The sequence below is a fragment of the Gopherus evgoodei genome, chromosome 12 (genome assembly GCF_007399415.2).
Source record: "Gopherus evgoodei ecotype Sinaloan lineage chromosome 12, rGopEvg1_v1.p, whole genome shotgun sequence".
Taxonomy (NCBI): domain Eukaryota; kingdom Metazoa; phylum Chordata; order Testudines; family Testudinidae; genus Gopherus; species Gopherus evgoodei.
In genome coordinates, this window is record NC_044333.1 from 11,557,279 (window position 1) to 11,571,408 (window position 14,130).

General features: G+C 48.5%; 2 protein-coding genes across 3 annotated transcripts in view; one reads left to right on the plus strand and one right to left on the minus strand.

The window, feature by feature from the left end:
- Nucleotides 1-9,972, minus strand: part of DUS2 (dihydrouridine synthase 2) — a 54,952-nt gene extending 44,980 nt beyond the window's left edge. The window contains exons 1-2 of one of the 2 annotated variants that reach the window (XM_030581521.1): nucleotides 9,805-9,972; nucleotides 3,661-3,734 (exon numbers count right to left, since the gene is read on the minus strand). In XM_030581521.1, coding sequence (XP_030437381.1) covers nucleotides 3,661-3,734; nucleotides 9,805-9,898 — 168 coding nt within the window. In that variant the 5' untranslated portion in view covers nucleotides 9,899-9,972. Of the gene's footprint in view, nucleotides 1-3,591; nucleotides 3,735-9,804 lie in introns of both variants that reach the window. The other variant, XM_030581520.1, reaches the window with a different exon arrangement.
- DDX28 (DEAD-box helicase 28) lies at nucleotides 9,924-12,177 on the plus strand. Its single transcript, XM_030581519.1, has one exon. It carries the CDS (start codon nucleotides 10,007-10,009, stop codon nucleotides 11,675-11,677), a length of 1,671 nt encoding a protein of 556 aa, XP_030437379.1. The 5' UTR covers nucleotides 9,924-10,006; the 3' UTR covers nucleotides 11,678-12,177.
- Nucleotides 12,178-14,130: the final 1,953 nt, after the last annotated feature.

Sequence of the window (14,130 nt, forward strand, 5' to 3'; positions counted from 1 at the left end):
GCAAAGGACTCACTGTGCTGCAACAGCAACTTCTGTCAGGTCAGACAAGCTCACTACACTTGATATACTGCTTTCACAGTATTTATCCATCAATTACTTGTGGGGAGATTCTGAGGGACTTCGCAACTGGGTGCAGTTTTTGGGGGGGGGGGGGCTGCCCCTCCAAACAGAGGCAAGGCATAGGGGGGCACACGGGTAACATGCCACTGCTTCCCTCTCATTCTACAAGCGCAGAGCTGCCCAGCTGAAGGAGGCTGTCTCTCAGCTCCCACCGACTCTCCTAGTGCCAGTCATGCTCCCTTTCTGCATGCTGGGAGCCTTCCTGTTTTCTACTCTGTGTAACAGTGAGTGCCCACAGTGGGGTTGGTAAGGAAGGGGTGGGGGAAATGAGGGAAGGGGGGACAGAGGCAGTGGGAAAGGAAGGAAGGGGGGCGTGGAATAGGGCAGAGAAGGGGGAATGTGGGAATGAGGGGAGGGGGATGGAGAAGAAAAGGGGATAGGGGAATCATAGGGGGAAGTGGGAGCCTGGCACATGGCATCCCCTCGACAGCAGCAGCTGGGGCTCCCCCATTAAGCAGGCCCATCGAACCCTCACCATGACAAGCCCTACTGCCGTACACCTGGACCCCTCCAACGAGCCCCCTACACCCAGACCCCCACCACACTGATCCCTAACCAGCTGCACCTGGACCCCCAACCCATCAAACCCCACACCCGGCACCCCCTGCCCCCCCACACCAACACCCCCGGCTGAGGCCCATCTCCCCACACCCAACTCCGCCCTCCTGAACCCCGGCACCTTCACTTGGATCCTGTGCAGAATCCCACTGCCCTTGCACCTGGAACACCCCAACAAGCCTCTCTACATCCAGATCTACCACTGAGCTGCCTGCTTACAGATTGCCCCACACAGAAACCTCTCACCCCACACCTGGATCCCCCCACACTATGTCCCTCCACACTTGGATCCTGCTGGGCTGAGCCTGCTCACCCACACCTGGTGCACCTGGCGAAGAGGGACAGGGCCCCGGGGTGTTTCTGGGGCAGGCCCAGCCCTTGCACTGTGTCAGGTGAAGCCTCACTGCTGAGTCTCTGCAGCAGTGGAAGTGGGGCTTCAGGGTGATCTCCCACCGCAATGCAGCCAGTGACCTCTGCTCCCCACTGCTATGCAGGACCCAAATTTATTTATTGACAAATAAAATTTGCAGCATTTTGCAAAGTTTTAAAATATTGCGTGCATAATTTTTAATTTGTTGGCATGGAATTCCCTCAGGAGTAATAAATAGTTTCTTGTAAGGTATCAAATGAAAGCTGGTGACACGCTCTTCAGTAATATCACTGTGAAATGAATGTATACATGTTATATAAGGAGTTACACTTACACACTGAAAATATGTTTTAAAATCTGTAACATGGCAGAGTTCATAAACAAGTTCTTTGCCAGACAAAACATGTTTAGTCACCTCTGTTTCAGATGTAAACTAATCATTATTATTCAATACAATGGAAGCCCCATGTGCACATGCAACCAACAAGGGGATGTGAAATCATGGGGGAAGAGCAGATTAAAACCAGACAGCATTACAAACGGTTTACTGAACTATAAGTAACACTTTTTTGTTATCCATTCACAGATGAAATTCCTTGAAGGGTGGGGTGTTCATGAAAGTTCAGATCCTTGTTTTAACTGAAAACAAGTAGCTCTGTCAAAGACTGAATCCTTGGGAGAAAATCTACTTTATTAAATAGGAAATGGAACTACTAATAAGTATAGAACTAAGATTTCGTTGTATGTTTTGTTTTATATATGTAGCCATTTCTGTTTCCACTTATCAGCCTTAGTCGCTCTTTTAAAATTTAACCTTTGATAATAAACTTATGATTTTTTTACTATACATATGTTTCAGTGTTGTAATGTTATTAAGGACCAAATCCTGAGTTGTACCAGCCAAGGGAGGGCTAGCTCAGTGGTTTGACTATAGGCCTGCTAAACCTGGAGCTGTGAATTCACTCCTTGAAGGGGCCATTTAGAGATCTGGGGCAAAAATCTGTATGGGGATTGGTCCTGCTTTGAGCAGGGGGTTGGACTAGATGACCTCCTGAGGTCTCTTCCAACCCTGATATTCTATGATTCAAACTGCATGTACACCAGCTTATCTGGTAATTTCTGAGAGTGTCCGCAGACGGGGTTGGAAACTGCCACTCAAGCCAAGATAGCGCAAGTCTGTCTACTCAGCCTGGAAGGCTCACTCCCAGAAGTACTATAGACAAATCCCATAAGGCTCACCCACTTCAATCCTTTGCCTCTACGCCAAGAATGCTAACAAGTGTGAAAATTAGAGCTAGTTCTGATGATGGCTTTTGTTCATGGAAAATTGTCTATCTGCAACTAAAATGAAACCACCGTGTTCCTTTCATTGAGGCTCTCAAACAGTGATCAAATAAACTTTCATGACAAACCTGTGCTAGATTCATAATAATCAGAGGATCTATATCTACCAATATCCTGGGCCAGCTATTCCCTCTTAACGTTAATTTCTAAATTAAGGGAATGCATGTGTAGTCAATTTGTCCATTTTATCATTAATTTATTGAGTGTTGCATGATGTTATAATTAACTCATATGCTATATCATAGATAATCATTGTATACTACATAAATTTAAATTGTAGGATTATAGACGTATAAGATTGATCAGTAATTAGAAGTTATAAGTATGTATTAGATATCTAAGTAAGTAGGGCTGAAATGCAAGGCCTATAGGCTGAGGCCTGTAAAATGTCAACTTAGTTACTAGGCCACTAGCTTAAGAAATGCTTGACATAAGTAAGTGACCAAAAAATGACTCTATGACACAAGATTACAGGAAAAGATGCACCGATAGGTGATCTTGCAAAAAATTAACAGTAAAAGTAATCTTTTGCTGACAAGATACCTGGTAGTCACATTTTTCTTACACGTGCCCTTACCACAAGGTGCACTATTTGTGTAAATGCTAATGAGATATAGTCAGAATCATATTATAGAAAGAGGTTGTCTAGATTAGAAAAATTGAGCTTCCTATGGAAAACTCCATCAGGAACCATCTCTCTACTAGTGATCACTTGGCAAGGCAGCCATCAAACCTTAAGAATATTGTTAAGGATGGGAATATAACTCTATTCGTAACCTGTGCACAGGTTTTTATAGAATTTTTATATATATGCATAATCATAACTTTAATTGGAAGTTTAGTAAAACTTGTAAAACAGACTTGAACTTGTAAATGTATGAGTGGTCACTATCCTTGGTCTTTCTGTGTTCCTAGAGAAGCTAAATCTTGAAGCAAATAGCATAAGTGACTTTCAGTCCGTTGAGCTTGAAACTGTAGCCACTAGAGACAAACCCACAGTGGTGTAATACCGCATTACAAAATTCACTTTAAATAAAATAAAAGGCTACACATGAAAGTTTGAAGACCATACAGTAACAATGCTAATCCCTTTAACATCTCTGAGGATATGACTAGTGAGTACTGAGAAACCAATATTGTTCATAAAACTGATTTATCATAAGAAAACAGAGCCTCCCCCATCTCTTTAGCCTTCATACCTCACAGTACACAATATCAGCACCAAAATCCAAAGCCAAAAGACGCATTGGTAATGTTCCAACCCGCACCATGGGAGCAAGAATATTCTTGCTTCTGAAACAGAGCGCTGGAGTGTTCACAGTCATTCCTTCTGTTGTATGCTCTGAAACACAAAGTGAAACAAATGAGAGAAACATTCTCTCTGCCAGTGGACATGTAGAATCAAGATTTCCTTCCCCCATTGTCACCAAAATTCCTGGCTGCTTTTTTTTCAAAACCTACAATTTATTACTAAAAAAAAGTTGCCATTTTGATAGAAAATGAATCTAGTTAAAGGGATAAATCTCACTTTCTCAGATGAGTTTCTTCAGAATCCCTGCATCTGACTGCTAAGGAGCAAAGAAGACCGTTTTATAAGCCAACCATCTAATAGAAATATAGGTGAGCCTTCACTTCCAGCCTTATAAGTAGTACTGTGTACTTATAACTAGAGTCCTATGCAGATATAAAATTATATCTGGGGATGAGGATATCCATAGATATAGAAGTGGATGTCCACGGAGCTGCAGGGCTCTACCAGGAACCGCACCCAGCCCAGTCAGCTATTCCAGCATTGCAGTACCACGTCCAGCCCTGCCCACTGGCAAGGACACCAGGCTCACCGGCAGCTGTCGTGCTCACACTAGTGTATGAAAGCATCTCACACGCTCCCAGAGAGGAGTCCCTTCCATGACGCAGTGTGCATCTCTTGTCTGGGAGCACACAGTCTTTGTTGATGAGGCATGGTGGCAGAGAGGGGTCAACTAGACACCAGGAGGAGGATGGGAGAAATAGACTGGACAAGGAGCTAGGGGAGGGAGGAACTGAGATTGGCTGGGTAAGACAACAGGGGATGAGGTGGAGGCAGGCTTCAGAACAGGGGTCTGCAACCTTTCAGAAGTGGTGTGCCGAGTCTTCATTTATACACTCTAATTTAAGGCTTCGCATGCCAGTAATACATTTTAATGTTTTTTAGGTGGTCTCTCTGTAAGTCTATATATTATACAACCAACTACTGTTATATGTAAAGTAAACAAGGTTTTCAAAATGTTTCAAAAGCTTTATTTAAAATTAAATTAAAATGCAGATATTCTCAATTTAGTGTGATCCTTGCCCTCGCTTTTCTTTGCTGAGTTTTCCAATGTCTGGCACGTATTTGGATACTTTAAGATGCACACAGGCTTCTGAGTGATCAGTTGTTAACCGGCTGGCAGGAGGTCAGTGGCTGGAACTCCAGATTGGCAGCTGAGGTGAGTGGAGCTGGCAGGGATGAGCAGGGCTGCAGACCTGGACCTTGTCTGGCAGTGGGCCTGCGGTGGAACTCCAGCTGGAAACAGGTGAGTGGCACTGTGGTGGGGACCTCAGCTGGCAAGGGGCCAGCAGCTGGAACCCCAGAGCAGCGACTGAGCATCTCAGCCCGCCGCTGCTCTGGGGTTCCGGCCACCAGCTCCTGCCAGTCGGGGTCTCAACCCACTGCCAGCCTGGGGTTCCTTCCCCCAGGCTGGCAGTGGGTGCTGAGTGGGACTGGTGGCAGGACTCCGGCTGGCAAGGGGCCAGCAGCAGCCTGCCATCTCGTGCCATCAAAAATCAGCTCGTCAGCCACTTTTGGCATGCGTGCCACAGGTTGCCGACCCCTGCTTTAGAATGTCTGGGCAAACAGACTGGCATGAGAAGCCTGAGAAGTGGAGAGCGGAAGTGGCTGTGTGAGGAGAATAGGACAGGAACAGGGTGGAGGGAACAAGGCAAAAGGGTAAAGCTTGGGAGGCATGAGCAGAAGGGTCTGTGCCCATTGCAGCACACTCCCTTCCAGAGCCTGCAACGGGACCAAAGATTTCTGCCTGAGTCTAACCATTCTTCTGCTGTCACCAAATACTTTTGAAACCCTCTGACAAAGTGTCTTGTTCCTCTCTACAGCTAGTACACATATAGGATTACAATCAACTATCAGTTACTCCATTAGCTCAAGTGGCAGAGGTGTGTATGGTAGATCTAAAGGTTTTAACTCTACTGATGACCCATGTAAGGGTTCATAATATAAGATTTAGGAATTGCCAGAACTAAGGTTGCCTGGGAAACCTTACTCTGACTCCTTTAAGCATATGCATTATGATACAAACTTTAATTACATAATTACATACCATTTTTTCCAACGCACTCCTGCCTCATTCAGTGTACAGGATAGACTTGCTCTGGGGATGAATCAGGGGTATGTAATGAAGGAGACTTATTTGTAGGACCCCTGCTTCATTTGTTGTACAAGCTATATAGTCACTGAACAGGGGCTTGCAGGAAGAGAAAGGATTGTCTCATGGTTAAGGCAGCTGAATGCTGCCCTGGTGAACTGGATTCTCTCTGCCACAGAAATATGATGCGAGGCAACTCATTTAAAATAACACCTTTCAGAGGTGTTCACTAACTATGTGTTGCTTATTTTCTGGATACTTGACTTGAAACTTTGGTATGTGATCTGCAAAAGTGATGATTACTTACAATTACAACTGAAGTCAATTGGATCTGTGAACACAGAGTCCTACGTAATGTTATGGGCCCTGTAAAACTCAGTCCTAGGCATCTCCAATTGGGTACCCAAACTTAATGGATGCGTCTGACCTTAATCTCAGTCCCCACATCTGTAAAATGGGGATATAATACCCTCTCATTTCACAGATCTCCTGTGAAAATAAATTCATTAGTGTTTGAGTGCTTCACAAACATTACAGTGATCAGGTACCATAGAAAAACCTATGAAGAGATTATTAATTCTGTCTTCAGAGAAGGATTGCAGTAATGTGCAATAAATAAGATATGGGCACAGTGAACGAGAAAACAAAATACTGAATAGCTGCCAAGTGAGTACCATCCATTATGTGCATTTAATGAGGTAGGAATCCTATGGGGAAAATAGCATGTGACTAATTAAAGACTATCACAACTTATATGCACAAGAGAGGGGTGAATTAAAGTTACGCAGACAACTTTAATTCCAGCATTTCCTTACTTCTGAGTGCTTCACTTTGCAACCTTAATATGTTATTTCAGTTTATTTTCTGTGTTTGATATACACAGCAGAACTCAGTTTATCTGACTAAAAGAAGTGGTATGGAATTTATATGAACAAACAGTCCACGCTTTTGAGACTTCTAGACTGGAGAACTGCACCACTCTCCTGCTGGGGCTATATTTCAGGGTCACTTTCAGCTGATGCAGAAAGCTATGGAGATCACATCACACCAATTCTTCAGCAATTGCATGGGACTTCCTACAAAAGGTGCAAAGTTCAAGCTCTGAAGCCTTATCATGCTTGTGTACTGTCTGTCCAGGTGCCCTCTTTCACAACCAGCTGTTACAGCAGCTGGAGTCAGCTACATACTACTCCTGAGGGAATTCTGCACCAAAAAAATTAAAAATTCCATGTACACTATTTTAAAATTCTGCAAAAATTTGCAAATTTTATTTGTCAATAAATAAATGTGGAGGCTCCAGCATGGCAGTGAAAAACACAGGCCACTGACTCCACAGAACTGGGAGATCAACCTGCAGGTCCCCCCACCCCTGGTGGTGGTGAAGCACATCCCGGGGCCCTGCCCCCCTGTGCCAAGAGTACCAGGAGTACCAGGTGTGGTCGGGCAGCTCAGCAGGATCCAAGTGCGGAGGGGCTTAGTGTAGGGGGGAGAGGGGTTCCAGGTGTGCGGTAAGAGGGTTCTATGTGGGGCAATCTGAGTGCAAGTGGCTCAGTGGGGGGTCTGGGTGCAGGGAGGATCTGGACGCACAGAGATGTGGTGGTGGGGTTCTGGATGCAGGGGCAATGGGACTCTGCAGGGGATCCAGATGAATGTGGTTAGGGCTCAGCAGGGGGGTCTAGGTGTGGTGAGCTCAGCAGGGGAGTCTGGATGCGGGGGGCTTGGCCTGCCAGGGAAGCAGCTCCCCTGGGGCTAAGTAGTGATGGGGGCAGGAAGTGGGAGATGGGGTGCAGCACTTTCCACAGGCAGGGAAAGTTTTGGGGGGCCGGGGGGGGAGTCTGACCCAGTCACTCCCTGCAGGGGAACTGTGCTCCTTCCCCACACCCAGCCGGGACTAGCAGCTGTGCCTAGCACAGGGTATGAGCCACCAAGCAAAGCATTTCTAATGTTGGGTGGGGCTCGGTGGGATGGGTGTTTAGGAGGCTTGGAGCAGGGGCTGGCTGTAACGACTGAGGCTTGTGGGGGAGAAAGGGTCTGGTACAACAGACTGATCTAACCTAGCATTCCCTGCCATTTTCCTGCCATTGTGTTTCATCTCTGGATCTCACTGTTGCGAGAGTCCCTCTTTATCTTTCCTATTGACCTCTCGTTATTAGGGTTTCAGTTCTCTGCCTTGTGGGTGTAAAGGCAATTTTTCACACAACTGACCAGTTAATTTTAAGTCAATCACAGACAAAAGGTGATACATTAGCAGAACCTCAGTGAATAGCCTAAAGAAGCAAAGCACCCAGAATCTACATTCTCAAGCAGTTCCTCACCATAAAAGAAATTACAAATACAAGATGACAATTCATGGTAAGAGATCTGGGGGATAGTTTTTCTTCTTTGCCTACTGAGTCAGCATATCCTTAAGATTGATCTAAAGTTGGCAACTAGAGTTTGGACTAATCATGAAAAAAGAATATTTGGAAAAAGGGGCTCCTTTCATATATAGTTTAAACTATCTAGGTGACCTGGCCAATTAGAAACAACTTGTAATGTATATTATAACATCTGCACTTGTTTTAACTTTTAAAGTTGCAAGTATGCCAGGAGCCAGTGTCCTAGAATAAAAACTGGGAGAGGCTGTTGCAGTTGTCTTCAGCGCCTTTAAAAATGATTTGCCTTCAGATATTTTGCAGCATACTTTGCCACTCTCTCAGGACCTGACTGAAAGCCCACTAAAATCAATGAGTCTTTCCACTGACTTCAATGGGCGGTGCATGAGGCCCTTATTGACCAGATCTTATTTCTGACCAATTTTAATTACAAAAAAGGGACCTGCTTCTGCTAACACATAAGTCAATAAGAGTTCTGCATAGACTTCTGTCAATACATCCAGCACCCATTAGCATTATTAACACTTACCATCTGTGCATGCATCTGAAGAACACAATCCTATGGTTTAAAAATTGGGCAGATATCTACTAGTTAGAGGTGACTACTAAACCATCTAATTAGAAGCTGATACAGCAAGATCTGGGGGTGGAGAAATAAGCTATTAGTGGAGTGGAGGAGACAAAATTTTGTCTCACTGCATGAGTGACTGGAAAGTGTCTGGCACATGCTAGGCACCACTGTAATCTCTCTCTCTACAAACTATCCTCATGGTGTCCTAGGTGGCAGCTCAATCTTCTCAGTACGGGCTCCCACCCAATAACAAGGATTCCTGCCAAGGGATTGGTCCCAGGATGGTGCTCAAGGGCCTGCATCTTTTGTACTGATAATTCTGAGCAGCCCTGGACTAAGGAAACCAGGGGGTGGGGAGGGAGACAAGCAGACACTGGAGCAGTTATAAGAATGGAGAGAAATGGGAGCCACAGAAGCCGTCATGGAGATGGGAGTAACAGCCCAGCAGGCCAGGGGAAGAAGGGGACATTATAGCAGCTGTGAGGATTTAAGGATGTTAAAAGCCCGGGGAAGGGGGGTATGACAGTGAGGTTGCCATAGCAAAAAAGGGGGCAAGGGGAAGGGTAGCCTCAGGGAGGGGCTGGACCTGGGAGGGAGAAGATGGGCTTAGGGGGAAGGGAGCACGGTGAGGGCACAGAGCCCACTGTGGGTGGGCCTGGGGACAGAGGGAGGAGGCACAAGGGGCTATGAGGATGGGGAAGGGAGGTCTATGGGGAAGGCCCTGGAGCAGAAAAGGGAGAGCCTGGGGGAAATGAGGTCAGCTGTGGGGGTAGGGAGGGCTCGGGACCAGGGGGAGGGAAGGGGACCCCTGGGCCGGCCGCGAGGGGGAGGGGACCCCTGGGCAGGCCGCGAGGGGGAGGGGACCAGGGCTGGGGAAGGGCCATGGAGGAGGTGAGGGGGGAAGGGGAGCAGGGCATTGGGGCAGCTATGAGGAGGCGGGGGGGGCAGGCGCGCATCCCCATCCCCACTGTGGAGACCAGCCCGCCACGGGCAGGGCGCACCCAGGGAGCCACACACCGGAGCTGTCCGGCTAACGCCACCCCCAGCCAGCGCCCGGCCGCTCACCTGCCCAACTGGTCCTGGCCAACAGCACCGCGCTCACCCTCGCGCCGCACTGCTGCAGCCACCCACCGACCGTGCACCGGCTCCCACCACGCATGCGCCTCTCCTCCCGGCACCCGTAAACACGTCATCAGGGGGCGCCCCTGCTCTTCTCCCCACGTGGGTGCTTCTCGCGCAAAGCGCGGGGCCGCTGTAGCTGTCCGGGATGGCGCTGAGCAAGGTCGGGGGGCTGATGGTGGCTCCCGGGGAGCTGGTCCTGGGCGGGGCTAGGGCTTCCGCAGTGCGGCTCCTCCTGGTGCGCTGGGTGCAGGGCCCAGCGGGCGGCGGCGGGCCGCCCCCGGAGAACGTGGTGCGGATCTCCCGGGCCATGCAGCTGCGGCTGGCTCGGGGGCCGCCCAGGCGGGGCCGGGAGCTGCCAGTGGTTCCGACCCGGGCGGGGAAGCTGCTGTTGCGGAGCCGGCGGCCTCAGCTGAGCCAGCCTCGCTCCCTGACTCTGGGGCGCTGGGAGCGGCCGCTCCTGGTCTCGGCGGGCTGGAAGCACCGGCGCTCCTGCGGGGACTACTTCCAGCTGGAGCGCTCCCAAGAGCAGGCGCCGGCCCTGCAGCCTCCCCGAGCCGCGGGAGGGGACAGCTCCTTCCGGGCACTGGGGCTGGGGCCGGCGCTGGTGTCCGCTCTGCAGTCTCTCCCCATCACCCAGCCCACGGCCGTGCAGCGTCGCGCCATCCCAGCCCTGTTGCGCGGGGGTAACGCGCTCTGCGCCGCCGAGACGGGCAGCGGCAAGACCCTGGCTTATCTCCTCCCGCTGTTCCAGAAACTCCTGTCTCGGCCCTTGCTGGGCCCGGCCTGGCCGCCCTGCCCTCGCAGCCTGGTGCTGCTTCCCTCCCGGGAGCTGGCGGAGCAGGTGCGCTCCGTGGCCTCCTCCCTGGGCCATTCAGTGGGATTGCGAGTGCAGGAGATTGGCGGGGGCCGGGGCATGGCCAGCGTGAAAAACCAACTCCGCTCGGATCCCGATGCCGACTTGCTGGTGTCCACACCTGGGGCCCTGTGCAAGGCGCTGCGGAAACGGATGGTGAGGCTGGAGCGTCTGTGCTGTCTGGTGCTGGATGAGGCTGACACCCTGCTGGACCCCACTTTCCTGGATCTAGTGGAGGAGGTGCTCATGCAAGCGCCCATCGCCCACAGCCCCAAGGAGGTGGCTGATCAGTGGAACACCAAAACCCAGCTCGTGGTCGTCGGTGCCACGTTCCCTGAAGGGCTAGGCCAGTTTCTGAGCAAGGTCACCAATCTGGGCCACTTCACCACCCTCACCAGCCAGAGCTTGCACCACCTTCTGCCCCATGTCCAACAGAAATTCATCCGCATCAAAGGCAGCGACAAGGCATCCGAACTACTGCAGCTCATCAAAGACCAAGGTCGCTCTAACGGAGCCCTTCTCATCTTCTGCAACAATGCCAGCACCGTCAACTGGCTAGGCTACATCTTAGATGATCACAAAATCAAACACTTGAGGCTACAGGGACAGATGCCTGCAGCTATGAGAGCGGGCATTTTCAACACCTTCCAGAAGGGACAAAGGGATGTTCTCATCTGCACTGACTTAGCATCCCGTGGACTGGATACCAGCCGTGTGGCGCTAGTAGTCAACTATGACTTCCCATCCACATTGCAAGACTATCTCCATCGGGTAGGGCGGGTTGGGCGTGTAGGCAGCAAGGTGCCTGGGACTGTGGTTAGTTTTGTAACCCATCGTTGGGATGTTGATCTGGTGAGGAAGATAGAGACTGCAGCCCGGAGAAGGACCAGTCTCCCTGGGATGGAGTCTGCCGTTAAGGAGCCTTTGCCTAAAACAGACCTGACTCAGGCTGACAAACAATGAAATGCTAAAGTTCACATTGGATTTAGGGTGCTGATAATGACTTCTGTTGAAGACTAAATCAGCTAAACTTAGGCCTGGTCTACACTGCGGTGGGGGGCGGGTGTCGATCTAAGATACGTCGACTTCAGCTACGCTATTCTCATAGCTGAAGTTGCGTATCTTAGATCGACTTAGAATCACTTTGTGTCCTCATGGCGCAGGATTGACAGCAGAGCTATTGGGGATCGATTTATCACATCAGATGTGATAAATCGATCCCCAATAGATCACTACACGCCAATCCAGCAGGTAGTGTAGATGTACTCTGTTTTGTGAGTCAGAATGAGGATATGGGCAAAGAAACAACATAACAAAAGTGTTAAAGTTACCAGTTCTGCCTGGTTAGTTACTGGCAAGTGCACTGATATCAGTATGACCTGCTACTTCATGCTTTTCTAACTCTAAGCAGATGTAACAGACCCCACAACTAATAAATAAATGCTAAATTTTTCCTCGGTTTAGTAAGGGCTGCATTGCATTTGTTCTGTTCCTGAAATCTTGTAATTTTCATTTCAATTTAAATTAGGCATGACTTGAAGGAATTACATATTAATTGATTTATTATAGTCTTGAACATAGTACAGGATAAGGTACTGGTGCATAATTACAATATTCCCCATTATCCTCAAGTAGGCAGTGATTATTAGATGCAACTTATTTAAAAGTTGCAGCAATAACAACTGACTTCTTCAGAGTGTTAATGTATTTTCTCTGAATGCGTTATTTCATGGGTGAAGGTGTTTGTCTTGAATGTGGAAATTAAGTCCTGTTTATCTACAGAATAGGTAAAACAGATTGAGGTAGTGTAGCCTTGGTCTATTTTCTTTCTCAACCCACGTGGAAATACTCAGATGTGAATGTGGTTTTGTTTTGAGGTCCTTCAGGGAAGTTGAGACCAGCTATTTCTAAGGGGAAGGAGCAACATAAAATGGGAAAGAAAGACACCTTTCAAGCTTGCGTTCTACAAAACTTTTAGGTTACCTTTCAGTGGGGGAGGGATGAGGAGGTGAATTTAAGTGCTACTTGTTGCACGAAGGTAAGGTGGCCATATTTCCCTAAACTGAAAATGGGATAATGGTATATTGCCACCTTTATTTACATGCTGCTGCTGCTGGTGGCACTGCCTTCAGAGCTGGGCTGTTGGAAAGCCATGGAAAGACACCTGGCTCTGAAGGTAATGGCAACATCAGGTGGTCAGGCCAGCCCTGCAGGGCCTGTTTGCTCTTGCCTGAACATTCCTCTGCGTCTCTGTGGGATAAGATCAAATAGGACAAATGCCCAGATTTACCAAAAATGTCATGGTGTCCACGACAGAGCTTAAAAATGGGACTGTCCTGGCAAAAAACGGGACGTATGGTCGCTGTGGCATAGTGGACCAGGCCCTAATGCCCTGTGATCAAGGCCTCGCGACCCTGCCACACCTCACCCCAGCGAAGGGCTATAGAGAGGGTCCTCCAAGCTGCTTACAGTGGCTGTGTGGGAAACAGCCAATCAGAAAGGGGCTGCAGGGAGCAACCCATCAGGGCCCAGCAGTTTAGTGTAAGAAAAGCTGCAGGGCCAGAGTGAGATTAGTTTCTTGCTGGAGTTGGAGGCACATAGATAGTATGCCTGGCTGGCTGAAGGAGCTCCATGCTGGTGGCTGGGACTCAACCAGGACAAGGCCCTGAGGTAAGGATGAAGAACATGCTGGACCGTGGGGACGTGTTAAGGGAATCATAGCAGGAATGCATGTTAGTTAAAGGGGCATGGCAGACAGCTACTTTCTTTAGGATCCCTGGACTGGGATCCGGAGTAGAGAATGGGCCTGGGTCCCGCCCCCCCAGAATCCACTAGGACAGTGTCCTGGACTTTGATGCATCCCATAAGGCGAAATGAACTCTTTTAGAGGCCCAGCAGGAGAGCTGAAGCCCGAAAGGCCCAGAGAGGGCGAGAACATTGCTTTAAGGCTCTCTCCCTGGAGACAGTGGTTCTCAACTGGGGGTACACAGAGATCTTCCAGGGGGTACATTGGATCTGCATATTTGCATCATTTTACGACAGGCTACATAAAACACACTAGTGAAGTCAGTACAAACTAAAATTTCATACAATTACTTGTTCATACTGTTCTACATACTATACACTGAAACGTAAATGCAATATTTTCCAGTTTGATTTATTTTATAATTATATGGTAAAAATTATAGCAGTTTTTCAGTAATAGTATTGTGACACTTTTGTATTTTTTATGTCTGATTTTGTAAGCAAGTAGTTTAACTGAGGTGAAACTTGGGAGGGTTCTCAAGACAAATCAGACTCCTGAAAGGGGTACAGTAGTCTGGAAAGATTGAGAGTCACTGCCCTAGAGTATGGCTCAATACCAGGGCCGAGGCCATTTTAAAGCCTAACAGACTAATTAAGGGCCTGAGCCTAGG

Coding starts and splice junctions, on each gene's coding strand:
- DDX28 (XM_030581519.1), top strand. CDS start 10,007: ATGGCGCTGAGCAAGGTCGGGGGGCTGATGGTGGCTCCCGGGGAGCTG.